Source organism: Lonchura striata, chromosome 33 (assembly GCF_046129695.1).
Source record: "Lonchura striata isolate bLonStr1 chromosome 33, bLonStr1.mat, whole genome shotgun sequence".
In the NCBI taxonomy this organism is placed as follows: domain Eukaryota; kingdom Metazoa; phylum Chordata; class Aves; order Passeriformes; family Estrildidae; genus Lonchura; species Lonchura striata.
Genome location: NC_134635.1, coordinates 1,132,582 through 1,152,341, shown reverse-complemented (window position 1 = coordinate 1,152,341; position 19,760 = coordinate 1,132,582). Strand labels below are relative to the sequence as shown.

General features: G+C 56.6%; 3 protein-coding genes across 5 annotated transcripts; all 3 read left to right on the top strand.

Moving 5' to 3' along the window:
- The first annotated feature begins 539 nt into the window (after positions 1-539).
- Positions 540-10,380, top strand: SLC25A44 (solute carrier family 25 member 44). 3 transcript variants are annotated; one of them, XM_021532201.2, is made up of 5 exons: positions 540-646; positions 4,664-4,774; positions 5,086-5,813; positions 7,706-7,833; positions 8,220-10,380. In XM_021532201.2, the coding sequence occupies exons 3-5, from the start codon at positions 5,192-5,194 to the stop codon at positions 8,409-8,411; spliced, it is 942 nt and encodes a 313-aa protein (XP_021387876.1). In that variant the 5' UTR covers positions 540-646; positions 4,664-4,774; positions 5,086-5,191; the 3' UTR covers positions 8,412-10,380. The 3 variants fall into 3 exon arrangements, with proteins under 3 accessions (XP_021387876.1, XP_021387878.1, XP_077645500.1); XM_077789374.1 differs by lacking the exon at positions 540-646 and adding an exon at positions 705-773; XM_021532203.2 differs by lacking the exon at positions 4,664-4,774 and having other exon boundaries at positions 565-646.
- Positions 10,381-11,656: 1,276 nt separating this feature from the next.
- PMF1 (polyamine modulated factor 1) lies at positions 11,657-15,597 on the top strand. Its single transcript, XM_021532282.2, has 5 exons — positions 11,657-11,817; positions 11,940-12,045; positions 12,727-12,827; positions 13,498-13,693; positions 14,532-15,597. The coding sequence occupies exons 1-5, from the start codon at positions 11,657-11,659 to the stop codon at positions 14,583-14,585; spliced, it is 618 nt and encodes a 205-aa protein (XP_021387957.2). The 3' UTR covers positions 14,586-15,597.
- Positions 15,598-16,350: 753 nt separating this feature from the next.
- Positions 16,351-17,719, top strand: BGLAP (bone gamma-carboxyglutamate protein). The gene is made up of 4 exons (XM_021532210.3): positions 16,351-16,417; positions 16,647-16,691; positions 17,287-17,353; positions 17,471-17,719. The coding sequence occupies exons 1-4, from the start codon at positions 16,357-16,359 to the stop codon at positions 17,601-17,603; spliced, it is 306 nt and encodes a 101-aa protein (XP_021387885.1). The 5' UTR covers positions 16,351-16,356; the 3' UTR covers positions 17,604-17,719.
- The last annotated feature ends 2,041 nt before the right edge of the window (positions 17,720-19,760 follow it).

Sequence of the window (19,760 nt, the reverse complement as noted above, 5' to 3'; positions counted from 1 at the left end):
TGGGTGGGTGTGCAGGGACACGGGTGAGTGTGCAGGGACACACATGGGTGTGCAGGGACACGGGTGAGTGTGCAAGGACACACATGGGCGTGCAGGGACACACGTGGGCGTGCAGGGACACATGTGGGCCTGCCAGGACACACTTGGGTGTGCAAGGACACGGGTGGGTGTGCAGGGACACACGTGGGTGTGCAGGGACACGTGTGAGTGTGCAGGGACACACGTGGGCCTGCAGGGACACGCATTCCTGTGCAGGGTGTATGCGCAGCGAGGGGCACAGAGTGCCGGGAGTGTGACAGCTCTCTCACACCCGCCCATCACTCCCTCCCGTGGGTCCATCCGTGCTGTTTTCTGGCCTCGCCCCGGCCCCTCCAGCGCGCAGAACCCGCACGCAGCGCTGAGGGCCACTGGCCCTTTAAGAGCCGTAATTCGGCGCGGTCCCTTTAAGGCGCGCGCGCGCCCCCAGCCACCCTCTTTACTGCAGGCCGGAAGTGAGCGGGCACTTCCGGTGCGACCTCTGCCCGGTGCCAAGATGGCGGCGGCGCCCGGGCGCTGACGCCGCCGGTCACTTCCGGCGGGGAGCGGCCATGGCGCGGCGGGGCCGGCCCGGCCGGCGGCTCTCGGGGCTCCCTCCCGCCGCCGTGAGGTGAGGGGCTGCCGGGGCCGGGGCCGGGGACAGGCCTGGCCTGGGCCCGCAGCGGTGCGGCACGGCCCGACGGTGGCGGCCCGGCGCCGGTGCGGGCGGCGGCGGCGGCTGAGCGGGGCCCGGGCAGGTGTGGAGCTGCGCGGCTGGACGGGAGGGCGGCAGGGGGGGAGAGGGGGCGGCTGGCGAGGGGCGCGCGTGAGGCGGGATCGGGTACGGGGTTGGTGTGAGACCCCTCGAAGGACCCGGGAGGACGGGCCGGAGGGCCCGGGGCACAGGGGAAGGGCCCGGAGCCGCTCGGCGAGGGGCAGGCGGGACAGGGCTTGAGCCCCGCGGGGAAAGGAGCTGCAGGGTCCGGGGACCCTCCTCGGGGCAGAGCCCGGAGGCTGCCCGGGTGGCTGGGGAGCCAGAGCCCCCCGGGGGTACCGCTGGCCTGGGGACAGCGAGGACAGCCCCGGCACACGGAGCCGCGGGGCTGGGGACGCGCCTGGCCCGGCAGTGACCTTGAGCGGACCGAGCCGTGCCGCCGTTCGGTGCCCCCGAGCGCGGCCGAGCTGCTGCGGCCGGCGGTGGGAGCGGGGGGCTCTGCCCGCGGGGCGAGCACGGTGCTGCCATCGGAGAGGCGCTGCCACGGCGGAACACGGCTGTCCCCGGGGCTGCCACGGCGGAGCACGGCTGTCCCCGGGGCTGCCAGGGGCTGGGTTAGAGCTGCACTCCCTCCTGTGCCGGGTTCGGGTTCTGTCCCTCCGCGGGTTGGGTTTGAGGAGCGAAGTGTGCGTTAGCTCAGCTCGGTGTGAGTGAGCTGGATGTGGCGTTAGCTGAGCTCGGTGGGATGGATGTGGAGCTCGGTGGGATGGATGTGGTGTTAGCTGAGCTCGGTGGGATGGATTGGAGCTCCGTGGGACGGATGTGGAGCTCAGTGGGATGATGTGGTGTTAGCTGAGCTCGGTGAGGTGGATGTGGAGCTCGGTGAGGTGGATGTGGTGTTAGCTGAGCTCGGTGAGGTGAATGTGGAGCTCGGTGGGATGGCTGTGGTGCTAGCTCACCTCAGTGAGGTGGATGTGGTGTTAGCTGAGCTCGGTGAGGTGGGTGTGGTGTTAGCTCACCTCAGTGAGGTGGAGGTGGCGTTAGCTGAGCTCGGTGACCTGCTCGCGGTGCCTTTAACACCAAGGTCAAGGTTCCATCCCGGATGGGCCATTCACATTCACTCCAGAGCTGGCCCCTGCTGGGCCCTGTCCAGCTCAGGCTGTTGTGTGATTCTGTGCTGGAGGAGGTGCCAAGCAGCCTGGGGCTGACTGCAGATGGTTCCCAGGCCGGTGCTCAGGCATTAGCATGCTGGGCAGGGCACGTCCCTGCCCGGGGCACACAAAGGCCCTGTCTGTGTTTGCCAGAGAATCATCTTTAGCTCCAGCTGCAGCAGCGAGTGGTTTGGGGACCAGACGGACAGGGTGGCATTAAAGGGCATGAACTGGGGGGTTTATACCGAGTTCTGTGTGTAGGAGACTGAGGCTGTGCCCAGATGAGAGAGCAGGAGCAGGGACGCCCTGCTCGGTACCGCCTGCTTGGATTTCCAGGCAGAAGTTCAAGAAATGCTGTTTTGTGCATGGTGGGAATGAACCACTGAGGGGTGCTTTTGGCAGGAAGCTGCTCCAGAGTTTAAGGATGTGTGAGCTGTGGTGTGCTTGTACCTTGTTTTGGAGGGCAGGTCAATTCTTAGGAGATGTAGATGGATTACTTTTATATCAGTCTCCCTAAAATTCCTTGGAAGATCATCAAAGAGTTGCTTAATAAGTGTGATGGGATCCCTGCCCTAAGCAAGGCCATGATCTAAATTTCTGGAAGATTAAATGCTCTGAGCAAAACTCTTTGTGTTGGCAGCGTAAGAATTGCAGCCATGCTGGAGCTGCAGCATCCCTTCCTTCTTCCACACAGGAGGGACTTGGAGTGCCTCAGAGCCATGGGGTCAAAGTGGCTTTGTCCAATGATCCTGAATGAGAGGAGTTATTGGTGAGAGTCCAGAGGAAGTATAGTTGTTTCCTCAAGAAGTTGTGGCTGAAATTCTAAACCCAAAGCACTAGAGCACATAAAACTAAATAAAGATCAAGGAATTATTATTGTTGTTGTTGTTTTGTTTTCCATTGCAGTAATAAGAATGTTTTTTGCAGGCAGCCCTTCCCTTTCCTTTGTGGGGAGCTCAATTCCATCTCTGGGTGGCAGAGGAATTTGGAGTATGGACTAAACCCTCAGGCTTCACCAGGGAATCATATTGGCTAGACTCTATTTTAATTTTTAAATGAAATATTAAGCTAGTGGGACTCTTAGCAAGAACTGAGCTGTGTTTTCATAGATGCTATGCACAGATAACTCCTGTGCAGGAAGCTTTGTGTGTCAAATCATGTCAATATTAGCAAACCCAGTAAGGCTGTAATTGTAACGAAAGCAATCCAGGCTTTCCTTAGCCAGGCTGGGGTGTTTGTTGTGCCTTAACTGCTAAGGCAATTGGCTGGCAGGGTGAAGTGTAGCTCTCTTTACAATGGTAAAAAGGTGGTTTTTGGGGGTGTTTTTAATTCCCCTGTCCATCTGCAGGAGCTGTGGTAGCCTGAAATGCCATTTGCCCCTGTTCAGCAAATATTTTGTTGGCCAACTGGCATTGAAATGGTCACTTAAGAGGACACCCACCCTGATCTGCCTTCATTTCATAACTGTAACTTCTTCTCTGTGCCAGAGGTAAACAACTTCCAGTTGTTACTGTGTTTCTAACAGAATGTCTCTGGCCTGTGTGAGTTCTTCATGAATTCTGAAGTGTTGAGACATTTCCCTAAGAGTCCCAGGCTGGTTTGGGTTGGAAGGGACCTTGAAGCCCATCTCATCCCACCCCTGCCGTGGCAGAGACACCTTCGACTGTCCCAGGCTGCTCCAAGCCCCATCCAGCCTGACCTTGGACACTTCCAGGGATCCAGGGGCAGCCACTGCTGCTCTGGGCACCCTGTGCCAGGGCCTGCCCACCCTGACAAGGAACAATTCCTTCCCAATATCCCATCTAACCCTGCTCTTAGTCAGTGGGAAGCCATTCCATCTGTCCTGTCACTCCAGGCTCTTGTCCCAAGTGCCTCTCCCTTGGAGCTCCTTTAGGCACTGATGTTATGGCTTGGTAATGTAAAGTGCCCCCAAATCAGTGTGTGGTGGTGACTGCCCATCCCTTTGAGTTCTCACCTGGTGAATCTGTTTTCAGATCAAGGTTTTTGGCTCCCTTGTTCCTGTTCCTGCTTCTTGCTCTAGCTCTGCTCTCCAGCAATTCAACTCGTGCCTTGGCACACACTTCCAGTGCCTGGAATACAAGTTATGATCCAGCTGCAGTCAAGCCTTTCCCAAAAGTTCAGCCACCCAAACACCCCAGTTTTTTTTTTTTTTAATTTGATGTGAAAGTAAGTCCTTACCAGCAGTGAACTGGTCCATGTTGTTTTGGGTGATTATCTGAGCTGTGCTTCTCCTGCTGCCTGGCCTTGTGTGTAGGTTCCCTTAGCCCAAGCTTGGCTAATCACTCAGAAAGTTAATTTACTAATTACAGCAGCTGAAAGTACCAGGAGCCTGGTTGTGGAGAAGCAGGTAGTGCCTGCTGGGACCTGGTGATGAGCTGCAGCACCTGGGGCTGGAGGAGGCTGAACCACCCCTCCCTCCTCCTCTTCCCCATTCCTGGTGCTCTGAGCACAGCCAGCAGTGGAAGGAAGGTTATCAGATCAGGAGTGTTGGAAGGGAGGGTGAACTTTGCTCATGTAGCTGACAAGCAGCTCAACAGAGACATCCCAGGCTGTCATTTAACCCCTTCTTTTCAGGATCTTGGTTATCAGTGTGGAGACTCTACGTGGCTGTCTTGCCTTGTTTTCCCATTGTTGTTCTTTTCACCTTCTCATCACCCTCCAGCTTTAGGAAGATAAGAATGGAAGTGCCCAAAGAAATGGGTCTAATTCACGCAGGGAATCTAGGAACACAAAAGGATTTGTCACTTTCTTCTTTGTACAGATCCTGGAATTGAAAAGTGACGTCCTGACACCTGGGAGCATCACGGGCTTGGAATGACTGGGGAGAAGCTGCTTTGGTTGGCCATCCCTGATCTTGCGTGTCCTTTAAAAGGTGTGTGTGCTGCTGGAGTGGTGCTCATCTGCTTCCGAAGGCATGGGAGCTTTGCTTTTCCACAGAGCAGTCTGGGCTGTGGTGAGAGCTGCTGCTGGAGCTCAGAAAACAGCCTCAGTAACATCAGAAGGTGTCACCATCAGCCACACGGTAGGGCCCTGCCTCTGGAGGTTACAGTCCCTCTGCTGGGCTGGCACGATGCTGTGCAAGGGCTTGCTGTGTGCCCCAGGAGAGTCAGCCGAGCTGGAGGTGATGTGGGCGGTTGTAGCGAGCGGGGCTTTGTCCTCTACCCAAGGGGTCTCTCATTTCAGGTGCCAGCACTTGCAGTCTGCTTGGTCAAGGCTGGAAGGCTGGGCCTGGATCTGCTCTGTACCTTTGAGGGAGATCTGGACCCCTCCTGCCTGAGCCCAGGGAGCCATGGAGGACAAACGGAACATCCCCATCATCGAGTGGGAGCACTTGGACAAAAGGAAATTCTACGTGTTTGGGATTTGCATGACTATGATGATCCGGGTGAGCGTTTACCCCTTCACGCTCATCCGCACGCGGCTGCAGGTTCAGAAGGGCAAGAGCCTCTACAACGGGACTTTTGATGCCTTTGTGAAAATCCTGCGGACAGAAGGGGCGGCCGGGCTCTACCGTGGCTTCTTGGTCAACACCTTCACCCTGATCTCAGGGCAGTGCTACGTGACCACATACGAGCTCACTCGGAAGTACGTGTCGCGGTACAACAACAACAACGCTGTCAAGTCCCTGGTGGCCGGTGGCTCGGCCTCCCTGGTGGCCCAGAGCATCACGGTGCCCATCGATGTCATCTCCCAGCACCTCATGATGCAGAGGAAGGGGGAAAGCATGGGCAGGTTCAAGGTGCAGAACCAGGATGGGAAGCGTCTGCTGGTCTTTGGCCAAACCAAGGACATCATTGTACAGATTTTCAAGGCTGACGGTTTTAGAGGCTTCTACAGGGGTTATGTGGCCTCGCTGCTCACTTATATTCCCAACAGTGCGGTCTGGTGGCCCTTCTACCACTTCTATGCTGGTAAGTGAAAGGAGGCTTGAAATGTCTCTTATCCCAGGAGAGCCAGAAGCCCCTCGGATGGACTCTTGACACTGTGGATTCAGCGTGATTTGCTTTCTCTCTGGGGGTGGGAGCAGAATCCGTCCTGAACTAAGCAGCTACATCTGGTTGTGTGGGAATTCTGCAGATGCTGGGTGGAAGTTTAACAGACAGCAGTGTTTCAATGCAGAACAAGGGGTCCAAGTGCTGTAGGACTTCAAACTGGATGGCTCCAGGCAAGTGGGCCTTCAAGCATCTGCTTTAACTTTCTCTTCCGCTAATCCCAAATAGTGCCTTCTCCACGGGAGTGAGGAAGGCAGAGTTTTGGAGCCACCATGTAAGTATAGTTCATCTTTCAGTTCATGTGAACTCAGGCATCTCATATATGGCAAAGGGACTTTTAGAGCCACAAATCTCATGGCAAAACCAACAGGCAGAGACAAGGGCCAGATCTTCCCTGGATTTCTGTCAGGTGTTGCTTCAGTTTTGGTAACTTTAAAATTGGCGCTGAGTCTTGTGATGGAAAACTGCACTCAGTAGAAAGTTCTTTCTCCCTAGCTCAGTTCTCACACTCCTTGGGGTGTTCCAAAGGCTAAAGGTGTTGGCCAGCTAAGGTTTACTTCCACCTCTGATGATCCTTTAGATTTCTGCTGTGCAGCTTTGCACATGGTTTTTAGGCATCTAGTTACCTAATTTCTGCTAAAAGGTGGTGGTAATGAGCAGTTTGGGTTTTGCTGTACTGGGCCTAAAGTACATCTTGGAGATCAAGATGCACCTGTTCTTCAAAATCCAGATGTCTCAAAGGTCCTGTGTACCTTCCAGAGTTCTGGGAGCTAGAGGAAGCATTGGTGCTGCATTTAAATGGCAGTGGCAGCTTGGCATGTTGGTCTGTACTTTGTGGGGGTGCTCCCATCAGTCTCCATGTCAACAGTTTATAAGACCAAAACCCGGTGTACAAACTGTAAGATTTTCATACCAAAAGGGCTCAAAGGAGGGCATGTAAGAAAAGGCAGTTGATATGGAAAGACCAGAGCTCTCAGCTTTCAGGTGTTTGCTCTTTCCCTGTCTTCTCAGTGGACATTGAAATGATGGGAAACAAGCCCCAGCTGTCAATGAATCTCCTTTGGCTGCATTTCCCAGTCCTCTGATCCTGGAGCAGCAGCAGCGTCACTGAACCCTCCTTGGGTTCAAAGGACACTGCTGGCCCTGATTCCAGACAGTGTTCAAGGTCTCAAACAGAGCTTCTTCCTTCCCTCCTGCCAGACAGGCTTCCTCATCATCCAAAACATGGGGCTTTGAACACTCTTCTCTCCAACTTTAACCAATAAAAGTTTGGGAGATTCAAATCCTATTGGCCAGGCAGCAGGAGCAGAGTGAGGAGATCTGGGATGAGCACTACATGGTGCTTTTCTCCTTAGGGATCCACAGTGGGATACCAGGGTATCTCCTAGACAGTGCCCAGTAGTGAGTGACAGCTTTCTGTACAGATCTCTGCAGACACCTTCCAACGAAGCCTTGTCTTAAGGCTTCCTCCACCTTCTAAAGAGGGTGGGTATTTTCGTGCTCTGTTTTGGGGATGTGGAAGCTTATTCTGTCCAATTTGCCCCACTGGCCTGGGAGCCAGAGTGGCAGCTGATGGGAGGCTGTGGGACAAGGCATGGGGAGTGTCCTGGAGCCACCAGTGTGATGAGTCCTGCTCCCTGTGCTGTGCCAGCTCCTGGTTGGTGTGGGAAGCACCACTTTGAGATTCTGTGGGAGGAGCTGGCAGGCTGTAAATCAGGGATTCTGCCCACTGCAAATCAGCTGGAGTTAGGGGGTGGAGTTACGGAAATGATAAGCATCCCCTGAAAGTTTCTTCTCTCTCCTGTTCCCAGAACAGCTTTCGAGTTTGACTCCTAAAGACTGTCCCCACCTCCTTCTGCAAGCGATATCAGGGCCACTTGCGGCTGCCACAGCTTCCACCCTCACCAACCCCATGGATGTGGTGAGGGCTCGGGTCCAGGTAAGAGCTCAGCTGCTGGCCACAGTGCAGGGCGGGGTTCAGCCTGGGCTCTCATCTCTGGTTTCAGGTGAGCTGCTTCCTTGCTCTCCCTGGCTAATGCTTAATTTGCTCTCAGCATTAGCAAGAGGAGCCCAGGGAGCAAGGCTGGCAGTGCCAGCCTGGCCTGCTCACACAGGCTTTCCCTTCAGAAAGGGAGAGCTGCTGCTTCCTGCTGCCTCCTTAGGACTTGGTGCTTTTTTTGCTGCCCTCCTCAGGGAGTTCTGGAGACCAGATCAAGGCTGTTGGACTGGCTGATCTGTTGTCTCCAGTGTTCAGCTGCAGCAGAGCCGCAGAGCAGCTCAGTATGGAGTCTGGCAGCTCTTTCAATGTTTGTTCTGGCATTGCAGGTGGAAGGCAAGAGCTCCATCATTCTCACCTTCAAGCAGCTCATTGCAGAGGAAGGTCCCTGGGGGCTGACCAAAGGCCTCTCTGCCCGCATCATTTCGGCCACTCCTTCCACCATCGTCATCGTGGTGGGGTACGAAACGCTGAAGAAGCTGAGCCTGCGCCCAGAGCTGGTGGACTCGAGGCACTGGTAGAGGCAGCTGGTGGAGGAGAACCTTCCTGTGAATCTGAGTTTGCAGGGGAGAGCCTGGGGTGCGACGCAGCTGCCGTGCCTTCGTCTCTGGCTGGTTTCACAGCACAAGGCGGATGCAAAAGCAACTGCACTTCACCTCTTTAGATTTGAGTGTCATGCAACGGTCTGCTGCTGGTTTTGCTTAAACTGTGACCTTTGGCAGTGCACTTTGCCTGGAACAGTCCATTCCAGGTGTGTGAATGCATCCTGGCAAGTTATTAATTCCTTTTTATTTAAATTAAAGATTTACTGGCTTAAGCAAAAAGCCAATTTATTCTCTTTAAATTATTTTCATCTTTGCCAAACTTCCAAGGAGACTCACAGCCTGCAGCAGGACCCTCTGCTGGGATGTCTCTAGTGGCAGTTGTGCTGTGGGAAGCTGGAAGCAGAAAATAGACAAGTGACGTTCTCCAATTACCTGCTTTTATTTCTAGAAGATGTGAGACAAGAGTAACCTGGAACCACTTCAGACCTGATTTCCTGCGTTTTGAGTAGATCTACATACTTGTTTTGTATATTCTTGGAAAATGTTCCCCATCTCTCATCCTCCAAACAGCAAGTGGCTGATAGCAAGTCGGGAGTTGAGCTGACTGTTTGGAATTAGCTGATGGCGGTTTTGACACCTAACTTGTGTTTTTAATCTGTTGTAATTTAATTTTTTTTTATTTTAGGGAAGCTTATTCTGATTTCTGGAGAACTGAATGGTTGTCCTGTGGCCTTGTTCAGTGTGTCAATCCTGCATGTTCAGAGTGGCTGCGGCCACTTCCCACCTTAGGTAGTTTAAGCCCAGAAATGCAGTTTAGAAGTGTTTGATCATGGTGCTGCCAGCAGCTGGATGAGGACTGAAAGGGCTTTGAGCTATAATTACATGGGATGTGGGGAAGGAAAAGCTTTTTGCTGGCTTTTGATCCGGTTCAAACCTGACAGGCATGTTTATATTGAATAAGAAGTGATGGTTCACTTCATGAGTTTAAATTCTGCTCATCCAGTTTGGGAAGGGCAAGGATAATGTTTTGCACAATTGCTGGATCAGAAGCCTGAGCTATGCTCTGTGTATTTTACCAGGTGAAAACTTCAGGGGGATGAAACCAGAGGCTGCTTTTTGGGGAGGGGAGGGGAGGGAGGGGATTGTTTGACTGCACTCTGCTGCTCTTGGTGGTTGAGATTTGCCTTTCATGCTGCCTTGCCCACACGTGGTGCTCATCTGGGTCTGCCACGTCCAGGGAGGTTTGGGGTGCACCTCCACACAACAGAGTGCACCACCCCCATTCCCCTTCTGCCATAACCAGGAATTTTGGTTGAGGTGTTGATCCTGCTGACCTGTGGCTGTTGCTGGGCTCCACTTGGCTGTCTCTTCCCAGGGGGACTCACCAAGTGTGGCTCTGCCCTTCGTCCCTGCCCAGCAGGCACTGGACATGCCACCGTGCCTGCTGGAGATGGAGAGTGCTGAAGCTGCTGCTGAGGAGGGAGAGGCTTCTCTGCTAAGGGCAGAGCTTGATTCTAAGGGGCAGTGCTGTGATGGGGCTGTGGGTGAGTCGTCAGAGCCCTCTTCATCCCGTTTTTGTTTCTTGCAGTGCTCAGAAAGGCACTGGATGCTGGAGCCACTGGTGGAGTTGTTGGAGCAGCACCTTCTGCACCTGCTCTGGCCACGTGTTTGTTGATTAAAAGTTGACACCAGTCAGCTCTTGCTCTAATAATAGATTCTGCTCTGAAAAGCAGAACAACAGAACCCCAAATCACAAGGCAGCAGGATGTTAACACTGATATCAACAGGAACAATAAGGATCAACCTCTGCCAGGTGCAGCAGGGCCAGTCCCAGTGTGCAGAACAGAGGGGCAGCAGCACCAGCGTGGGGAGACACTGTCAAACTTCATGTTCCTCTCGTAACCAGCAACGTTTCTTGACAACTAATAAACGTGAGAGACCTTCAGTTTGGTGCCTGCATTTAAAAGCACATGACCCTCCACCCCAGGGGAGGCTGCTGCTTTTTGTCGTGTCACAGAAAGGGTTTCACCCTTAGCCTTTAGACGAGGGCTAGGAGAGGGGCGGCTGCTCGGAGCGAGTTAAGGAGAACCGGAGCACGGGGAATGCCTGGAAGCAGCTGTGACCCAGAGCCACCCCCAGGGCGCGGCCCGGCTCCTGGTTGCCTCTTACATGGGAAAAGTCGCTTTTTCAATCTCTAACCGAGCTGAACTTTGCTGCTTCTTTTCTTCCTGAATTCTTCAGGCTCGATCGTTTTGTTTCACTAAAAGCCGCTGGGGGGCAGGGCGGGCATTTCTAGGAGCACTGGGGAGGGAAGGACGCTTTGTCACTGTGAAAAACGTTAATTATTTGATTTTTTTAAAATTTTAAAAGTTTAATAATAATAAAATTATTATAAAAATAGTAATATAATTAGAGTAATAAAATTTAGAGTTAGGATAGTTATAAGATAATAAAAAGTGAAGAATTATGGACGTCTGGATGCTCTCGGACTAAGTCACAAAAAGCATATTTTGTGAACAAAGGAATAACCTTAAAAGCAATAGCTTGTTGTATATTCGTATATCCTTCATGGTTATGCATACATTCTGTTTAAAACAAGAACTGTTTCTTGTATGTCAACTGTTTCCTTTAATCCCCTGGCGTCTTTGAGTCTGAGCAAGGCCTGAAGAAATTAGCTTCTTCTGATAAGAAAACTGTAAATTCCTGTTTTCTGGAAGATTTAGGTATTCCTCGAAGCAATTATCTCATTTCTTAAAAAAAACTTCATAGCAGAGTTTCTATTTTAACATTCTGTTGGAACCTAAAACTGTGTTTAACACATTATTTAAGAGAATTAATGCAGCATAACTTTCCACCATCACACATATCATATTCATTGTAACATTTGCGCAAAGCCAGTCATAAAATCTGCATTTTTCACAGTCGCGCTGCTTCGCTTCGGGGCCGGGCGCAGCCCCGCGCTGGAAGGCGGGACTTTCACCGCGGCGGTTTTTGTCACGGTTCGGTTCGGTTCGGACCGGGAGCGCCGGGCGGGGCGGCCCCGCCGAGCGGTACAAACGCTTCCCGCGCTCCTTTCCCGCGCTCCCTTCCCGCGCTCCCTTCCCGCGCTCCTTTCCCGCGCTCCCTTCCCGCGCTCCCTTCCCGCGCTCCCTTCCCGCGCCGGCGGCCGCCGGGGGCGGGGCCCCGAGCCGGTCTGGGGCGGCGGCGGCGCGCGCGGGGCCATGGCGGCGGCGGGCGGCGGCGCGGGCGGGGCGGAGCGCGGCGGGGCCGATGGCGGGGCCGATGGCGGGGCCGGCCCGGCGCCGGCGGCGGCCCCGGGGCGCGCCCAGGTGTTCAGCACCGTGGTGGACACGTTCCTCGAGAAGCTGGTGGCCGCCGCGAGGTGAGGCGGGGAGGGACCCCTGAGCCCGGTCCCAACCGTGCCGTGACCCTGCGGCCACCGGATCCCCGGGAACAGCCCCGCGGCCGCACCGTGAGCCCGTCCCGATCCTGCCCTCCTTGCAGCTACCAGAGATTTGTCAGCTGCTACCGCTGCGTCTACAAGCTGCAGCCGCCGCTGACCCGGAGCATCTACGATCAGTTCATCTCCCAGCTGCAGGCGTGCGTAAAGGTGAACGGGGGAGCGACCTGGGGGCTGCGGAGGGTTTGGGGTGTCCAAAAGGGGGTTCAAAGGCACGGGGAAAAGTGCTGAACAGGCTGACATTAAGGGCAGCAAATACATTTCCTAAATGGCAAAAGCAGAAAGCTGAGGCTGCTCTCCAGAGTTTTGTCTTTCCCAGAAAGTGCTGTAGGATCGTTCAGGTTGCAAAACACCACTGGGACTATCGAGTCCCAGCATTTCCCCAGCACTGCCAAGGCCACCACTAGACCATGTCCCTAAGTGCCACATCCACACATCTGTTAAACACCCCCAGGAACGGTGATTCCCAGGGTGAGGGCTCTTCTTCCAGGACAAAGTGGAAGGAATTTGGATAAGGGATGGACTGACAAGGGGGAATGGCTTCCCCCTGCCAGAGGGCAGGGTTAGATGGTATATTGGGAAGGGATTGCTCCCTGTGATGGTGCTGAGGCCCTGACACAGGTGCCCAGAGAAGCTGTGGCTGCCCCTGGATCCCTGAAAGAATTTAAATCCAAGTTGGACAGGGCTTGGAGCAACGTGGTCTAGTGAAAGGCCAAGGAACAAGATGTGCTTTAAGGTCCCTTTGAACCCAAACAATTCCCTGATTCCATGACCAGCAAAGACTCACAAGCAGAGTGGTGCCTGTGTTCACCTTGTGTCCTTCCTTCACAGGAGGAGATCCAGGAGGTGAAAAATGAAGGGAATCTGGAGGAGCTCTTCAGTTCCCTGGATAAGATCGTGGAGGAGGCAAAGGACCGGGAAAAGCCAGCATGGTATGGATGACCAGGGGTGGGGGTCATGTTCCTACAAGGGCAACAGGCAGTTCCTGGGTGATGTTGGGTGTCCTGTTGGCCTCATGCTGCAAGGGAGGGTCTGAAAGCTGCTGTGTCTTTACAGCAATGTCACGGGGCCTAAAACACACAGAAATCAGTTTAATCTGTGCTTCTCTGGGTGCAGGATCAATTTCCATTCACTTCCTTAGTGCAGGGAGGTCAGTGCCACTGAGATGGGGGGACAATCCAAAGGGCTGATGGGGTGTTTTGGGCACAGCACCTGTCCAGCAGCAGAGTCCCCCTGCGTGCTCTGTGTCCCTGCCTCGGGGCCTCAGCAGACACTGCAGGCTGAGCCAGCTGGGAGGCAGACTGGCGACTGTGACCAGAAGCAGAGGATTCTGTGTTCTGGGCTGGGGGGTGAATGACATCCTGCCTGTTCCAGGCACCCACGGAGGGTCAGGCTCGGGAGGAGCTCCCTGCTCCCTCCAGCAGGGCTTTGCCCTGGGTCCCCGCTCTGGCTGTGCCCAGTTCCCCGTGCCAGAGGAAGCTGGGGGAGCCCCAGAGGCGATCCCAGCTGGCTCAGCTCAGCGGGGTGGGCCCGTGCCGGGTGGGGTCTCTGAGCTCTGCTCTCTGCTCCCTGCTCTGGTGCTGACGCGTGCCGCGTGCGCAGGCGGCCCAGCGGGCTCCCGGAGCAGGACGTGCGCAGCGCGCTGCTGCCCTACCTGCTGCAGCACCGCGCCCACCTGCGCAGGGCGCTGCGCGACAGGGAGCAGCGCGGCGGCGCGGCGGCCGAGGCCGTGCTGGCGGGCAGGAACAGGATTGCAGAGCTGCAGCAGCTGATCCAGGCTCGCCAACAGGCCTGGCAGGTAAAAACAGACCGGAACAAACCAGCCCAAACCAGCCCAGCCCGAACCAAACCAACCCAAACCGACCCAAACAAAATCCTCCCAATCCAAACCGAACCATCCCAAACCGAACTGACCCAAACCAAACCATCCCAAACCGAACCGACCCAAACCAGCCCAGCCCGAACCAAACCAACCCAAACCGACCCAAACAAAATCCTCCCAATCCAAACCGACCCATCCCAAACCGAACCGACCCAAACCAAACCAGCCCAAACTGAACAGACCCAAACCAGCCCAGCCCAAACCAACCCAAACCAAACCATCCCAACCCAAACCAAACCATGCAAACACAAATCAAACCAACCCAGCCCAAACCAAACCATCCCAAACCGAACCCACCCAACCCAAATCATCCCAACCCAAACCGAACCAAACCAGCCCAGCCCATCCCAACCCAAACCAAACCATCCAAACCCAAATCAAACCAACCAAGCCCAAACCAAACCATCCCAAACCGAACCCACCCAACCCAAATCATCCCAACCCAAACCGAACCAACCCAGCCCAACCCAAACCAACCTCCTCACGGCACCTGCTGGAGCGGGGCTCAGTGGGGCCTGGAATGATTTCCAAACCCTCCACTTCTCCAGCACCTCCCCAGCAGCCAAGTCCTGCTGAAACTTTGGGTGTGGACATTGTCTCTGGAGGTCTCAGGTGCTTTTCCCTGTGCAGTGGGTGGGATGTGGAATGGTCCCAGGGGACAGCAGTGTGTGACATGCTCAGCTCACATTCAGCCCCGAGTGTGGCAGAGTGGGAGAAGCTTCGTGCTGAGGTCTGTGGGTTGTGTTCCTTCCAGGCAAGCAGTAAGGAGCAACGAGAACTCATCATGACATTCCAGGAGCCCCAGTGAGGCCACAGGATGTCCCACAGGCTCTGCTGAGACAGTTCATTGTCCCAAAGCACTGATGGGACAAGGTGTGTGCAGAACCCAAACTGACAATTACCCCATCAGGCCACCGGAGATGCAGAGGGACTGAAACAGCTGCTGGACTGGCACAGTTTGATCAGATTTGGTGCAGAAACAAAAAACCTTTGAGATCTTTGGAAATGGATGGCAATTCCATATTTCCTACTCAGCTAGACAGAGGAATGTCACAAAGTGTGTCTGTGCTCTCATCTGCTCCACTCAGTGCTGTGACAGGCTTGATTTCAGTTCCCAAAGCCACATTTGGTGTTTTGTAGCTGTTTTAGCTGTGCTTTAGCCAAAATTCAGTGCCTTAAGCCAGGCTGTGCCCAGGTCTGAGGAGCCCACGAGGAGCACGAGTGGGTCACTGTGCCTGCAGGTTCATTCAGTCTCCCTGTGTTCAGACCCTGCCTGTTGCAGATGTGGCAGCAGCTGCTGCACCAAGTTCCTCGTTCCCATTAATTCTGTTCTCCAAGTTACTTTCTAGCCCTGGTCCCCTCCCAGCAGCCTGAGGTATCTGGGGATCTGTGCAGAGGCTGGAACAGCCCTGCCTCTGCTTTGTGGGTTTGTAGCACAGGGTTTTCATGTTTTTCTGTGGAACCTTCTAGAGCCAGACTGGTTTTCCCCACCCAGAGTTGTCTGCTGCTGCCTCGTCTGTTTGCGGGCTGGGGAAGCGAAGGCTCCCAGGATCTCCCTGGCTGAGCCCCAGCAGTGACGGGTGCCTGCAGCACGGACAGGCTGTTCCTGGGGCTGGGCAGGGAGTGAGGAGAGGCCCCGGGCTGAGTCCCTGGTCTCTGCCCGAAGGAGAGGCCCTGCCCTGGGACACGCTGGGAGGGGCAGCGGCCGCTTTCCCCACGCCCCAGCCTCTGTAAGCAATTAGAGTTGCCTGGCGTTTCCCCTCTGCCTCCCCTCGCTCTGCTGGAATCTCAATAAATTGGGGCTGTTGTTCCCAGTCTGGCTCCCGCTGTGTTCTTGGCTCACATACTCTGTATTTATGGCTTTGTCTGACAAAGGCTCTGCTTCAGCAGTTCTGTCCACCCTCTGCCCCAAAGCCTCCAGTTCCGCTTTTTGAGACAGGGCTGGGATTTACAGCATCAAAAGGTGGTCGGGCTCTGAAAGAAGAATGTTACTCAGGGGCTCGACTGCCCTGGCCACGCAGCATCTGCCCGTGGCAGGGAGGAGCTGCGGGGACCAAGGCACAGGCACCTGCTCACCGACCCCAGGGACGCTGTGACTGCCCAAAAGAAGCACCTGCTGGTCCCCCAGAAGTGGGCCAGCGAGTTCCCTCTGGCCCTGCGCATGGAGGAAAACCCCACGGGTTTTGGCAGGAAAGTCTCCCTGTGTCACAGATGATTCTGGGATCAGCAGTGGGAGCTGGGTCAGGGCAGTGGGTGACTGGGGAGCGCACGAGGAGCCCCCAGTGCCCCATCACCCATTCCAGCAGGGACTGGGCGCTGCCAGGCTGGCAGGGCTGGGCCCACCAGCAAATCCCCCCTGGCCTGGGGCCACTTTCCCCTCCCTTTGTGGGCTCTGGCTGGGCACAGGGGGACCAAGTTCATCCCAAACCACAATTGCCACCTCTGCCAGCAGCTCCGGCCATGGCGGATGTGCTGGAAATAACCCTGGTGAGGCCGTGCTCGCCCTCTGCCAAGGCCACGGGACCCTATAAAGACACCCCGGAGCCAGGGCTGCACTCAGCTCAGCACAGGAAGGCACCATGAAGTCCCTCGTCCTGCTGACCCTCTTGGCCCTGCTCACCCTTGGCCTCTGCCGCAGAGGTACGGGGGAATGCAGGGCTGCTGGGGACACTGGGGGTGGTTCTGTGCCCCGGGAAGAGCTCTGCAGGGAGCAAAGGGACTGGGAAAACTGCTGAGCTTTGGGCTGAGGGGCTGCAATGGGGACATAGGGACCAGAACTGGGGGATGTCAGTGAGGATGTGAGCTCCAAAAGGAGCGGGGTGAGAGCAGAGCCGTTCTGAGCCCACCCTCCCCTCCGTGTCACTCGCAGCCGCCGATGGCTCTGCCAGCACCCAGGACTCGCCCAGCTCTGAAGGTGAGTGATGTGGCTGGGGACAGGGGACACGGCTCTGACACACCGCCCTGGGAACAGGGGACACGGCCCTGGGGACGGCGGACACGGCCCTGAGCCACTGCCCTGGGGACAGGGGACATGGCCCTGGGGACAGGGGACACAGCCCTGACACACCGCCCTGGGGACGGGGGACACGGCCCTGAGCCACTGCCCTGGGGACAGGGGACACAGCCCTGGGGACAGGGGACACGGCCCTGAGCCACTGCCCTGGGGACAGGGGACACAGCCCTGGGGACGGGGGACACGGCCCTGACACACCGCCCTGGGGACGGGGGACACGGCCCTGGGGACAGGGGACACGGCCCTGGGGACGGGGGACACAGCCCTGAGCCACTGCCCTGGGGATAGGGGACACGGCCCTGAGCCACTGCCCTGGGGACAGGGGACACAGCCCTGGGGACAGGGGACAGGCCCTGGGGATAGGGGACACAGCCCCCTGCCCCACTGCCCTGGGGACAGGGGACATTGCCCTGGGGACAGGGGACACAGCCCTGGGGACAGGGGACAGGCCCTGGGGACAAGGGACAGGCCCTGCCACACCGCCCTGTCCCTGCAGCCTTCGTGTCCAGACGCGCCAGCGCCGAGGTGGTGCAGAGACAGAAGCGCAACTCCGGCTATGGCAGGTGAGGGATCTCTGGTGAGGAGCACGGCCCCACATGGCTCCCCCTTGCTGGCTCAGCCCAGGAGCCCCCGGCTCCCGTGGGACCCCCCGGACCCCTGGGTGCCCCGTTTGTCCCCAGCAGCGTCTCTGGAGCCCCGTGGGACCCCCTCGAGGCCAAGCGCGAGGTGTGCGAGCTCAACCCCGACTGTGACGAGCTGGCCGACCAGATCGGGCTGCAGGAAGCCTATCGGCGCTACTACGGCCTCGTGTAGCCCAGCCCTGCTCGGGGGCAGGGGCTGAGCTCCCCCAACCCGCCTCGGGCCCCCCTGTCCACCCTCTCAGCCTTTCTGTCAGCCCTGGAAAGAAATAAATGCAGATGGTCGAGCCAGTTCCTTCCCAAGCTTGGGTGGGTGGGTGGGAGGCTTCAGGGGATGTGCCCCATGTCAACCCACACAGCTGAGGACTCCTGCTTTCCCTCCCTGTGCCCTCCAAGGAGGAGAGCTGCACCCCCAGATCCTGCTCCCAGCAGTGAGGAGCCCAGAGCTGCACCATCATTATTCCACTTTAATTTAAAGCTCTTTCTCTCGAGCCTGCTGTTACTGGGGAGCAGCAGAGCTGCTCCATGCACCCCGGACCCCTGTGGCCTGCCTGGGAATTTCATCAAAAACCACCTTAATTACTCATTAACCTTGACACACACATGCAGGCTTACACTGCCGGGTCCCCACAGAGGATGGCACGTCATGCCTGCCCCAGATCCATGGAATCACGCTGGCTTGCCCTGGGAGAACTGAGGCACAGACTGGGCGCAGAGGGAGCTGGGAGAGGGACACTGCAAGACATCCAACAGCACCACAGAGAGGCTGCCAGGATGCTGGGTCCTGCCAGGCTCTGCAGCCCAGCCCCTCGCACGCTGTCACAGGTCCAGCCCATGGGAAGGCCTGGGGAGCTGCCAGAGCCACGGGTCTGGGCCAAGGCCACAGTCAAGGCGCTGGTGATGGCAGCGCTGCCCACAAGGGCCAGCCTGGCCGGGCAGAAGGTGCTGGGGATCTTGGTGGGGCTCAGGCGGCCCCACGGCCAAGCCTGGCACGGGCACACATCCCAGAGGATGCCCTCGAGCTGCAAGGGGGTGCCCAGCACAGAACAGATGTGGAAAAGCTGCTGGCTGTGGCTGCTGGGGCTCCTTGGACAGCTCCTGCTGCGAGGGGCTGCTCTGGGGGCAGGGAACAGAGCGCTGGCACTGGGGGCACTGGGGACTGCTGCTCATGATGCAGCCGGAGCAGCACCAGGGGATGTGAAGAGGAAGCTGGTGAGCAGCACAGAGGGGAGGTGGTGGCAGTAGCGACCTCAGCTGCACTCGAGGCACAGTCACAGCAGCAGAGGAGCTGGGGGAGGAGGGTGAGAACCAGAGGAAGCCCTCTGGAGCACCCCAGGACCCCCAGGTGGGGACACCTGGCCTTGCCCTGGGTCACCCTGACTCACCGGGCAGAAGAGCAGGATGTTGTTGTAGAGGAAGGGGCACATAAAGTCTGCAGCATCCTGCTCAGCTGGGGATGCTCCAGCTTGGGGGAGTTGTGAAGGGGGAACGGGTGGGGGGGCACAGACCCCTGTCAGCTCCCACAGCAAGGACCCCACAAAAACCTTGGCTTTTGGCCTGAGCAGGGAGAATCACCAACAGGAACAAAAAGCTGAGAAGGAGAAAGCTTCCACCACCAGTTCCCTTATCCCAAACATCCTGGGAATAGCAAGAGAGGCCAGTGCAGATGAAGGAGTTCAAAATAGCCACAGGGCCAAAGCAGCGGTGCCAGACGTGGCTGACCCAGGAGTCTGGCATCAAACACGCAGCCTTGTGGCAGACACGGTGCCAGGGGCCTGCAGCTCCCTGGGCCAGCCCACCCCTGCCAGCCCACCTCTGCCGAGCCCCTCGGTCCCAGATGCAGCAGATGTGGAGGGCAGGCACCGGGCATGAAGAGGTGGGCACAGCTGGGGGCAGAGGGCAGGGGCAGCCAAGCAGCAGGCACATGAGCAGTGCTGGGGCCAGCAAATCCCCAGGGAGGATCAGAGCACCAGGCAGCACCACATGAATTCCTGCTGGCACAGCATGTTCTGAAGGTGAGCTCTGTCCCTGTCCCCATCCCCATCCTTGTCTCCTTCCCCTCCTTACCCCTGTCCCTGTCTCTGTCCCAGGCCCTGTCCCTAATCCCATCCCTATTCCCATTGCCAGCCTTTCTTTGTCCCCATCTCCATCCTCTTCTCTTCCCCATCCCTACCCCCATTCCCATCACCATTCCTATTCCCATTCTCATCTCCATCCTTGTCCCCATCCCCACCTGGTCAGTAGGAATTGTCCAGGACTGTCTCTTTCATCATCTGGAAGGAGCTGAGGACACAGCCAAGGCTGAGCTCTTGGGGTCGCAGTACCCCAACAT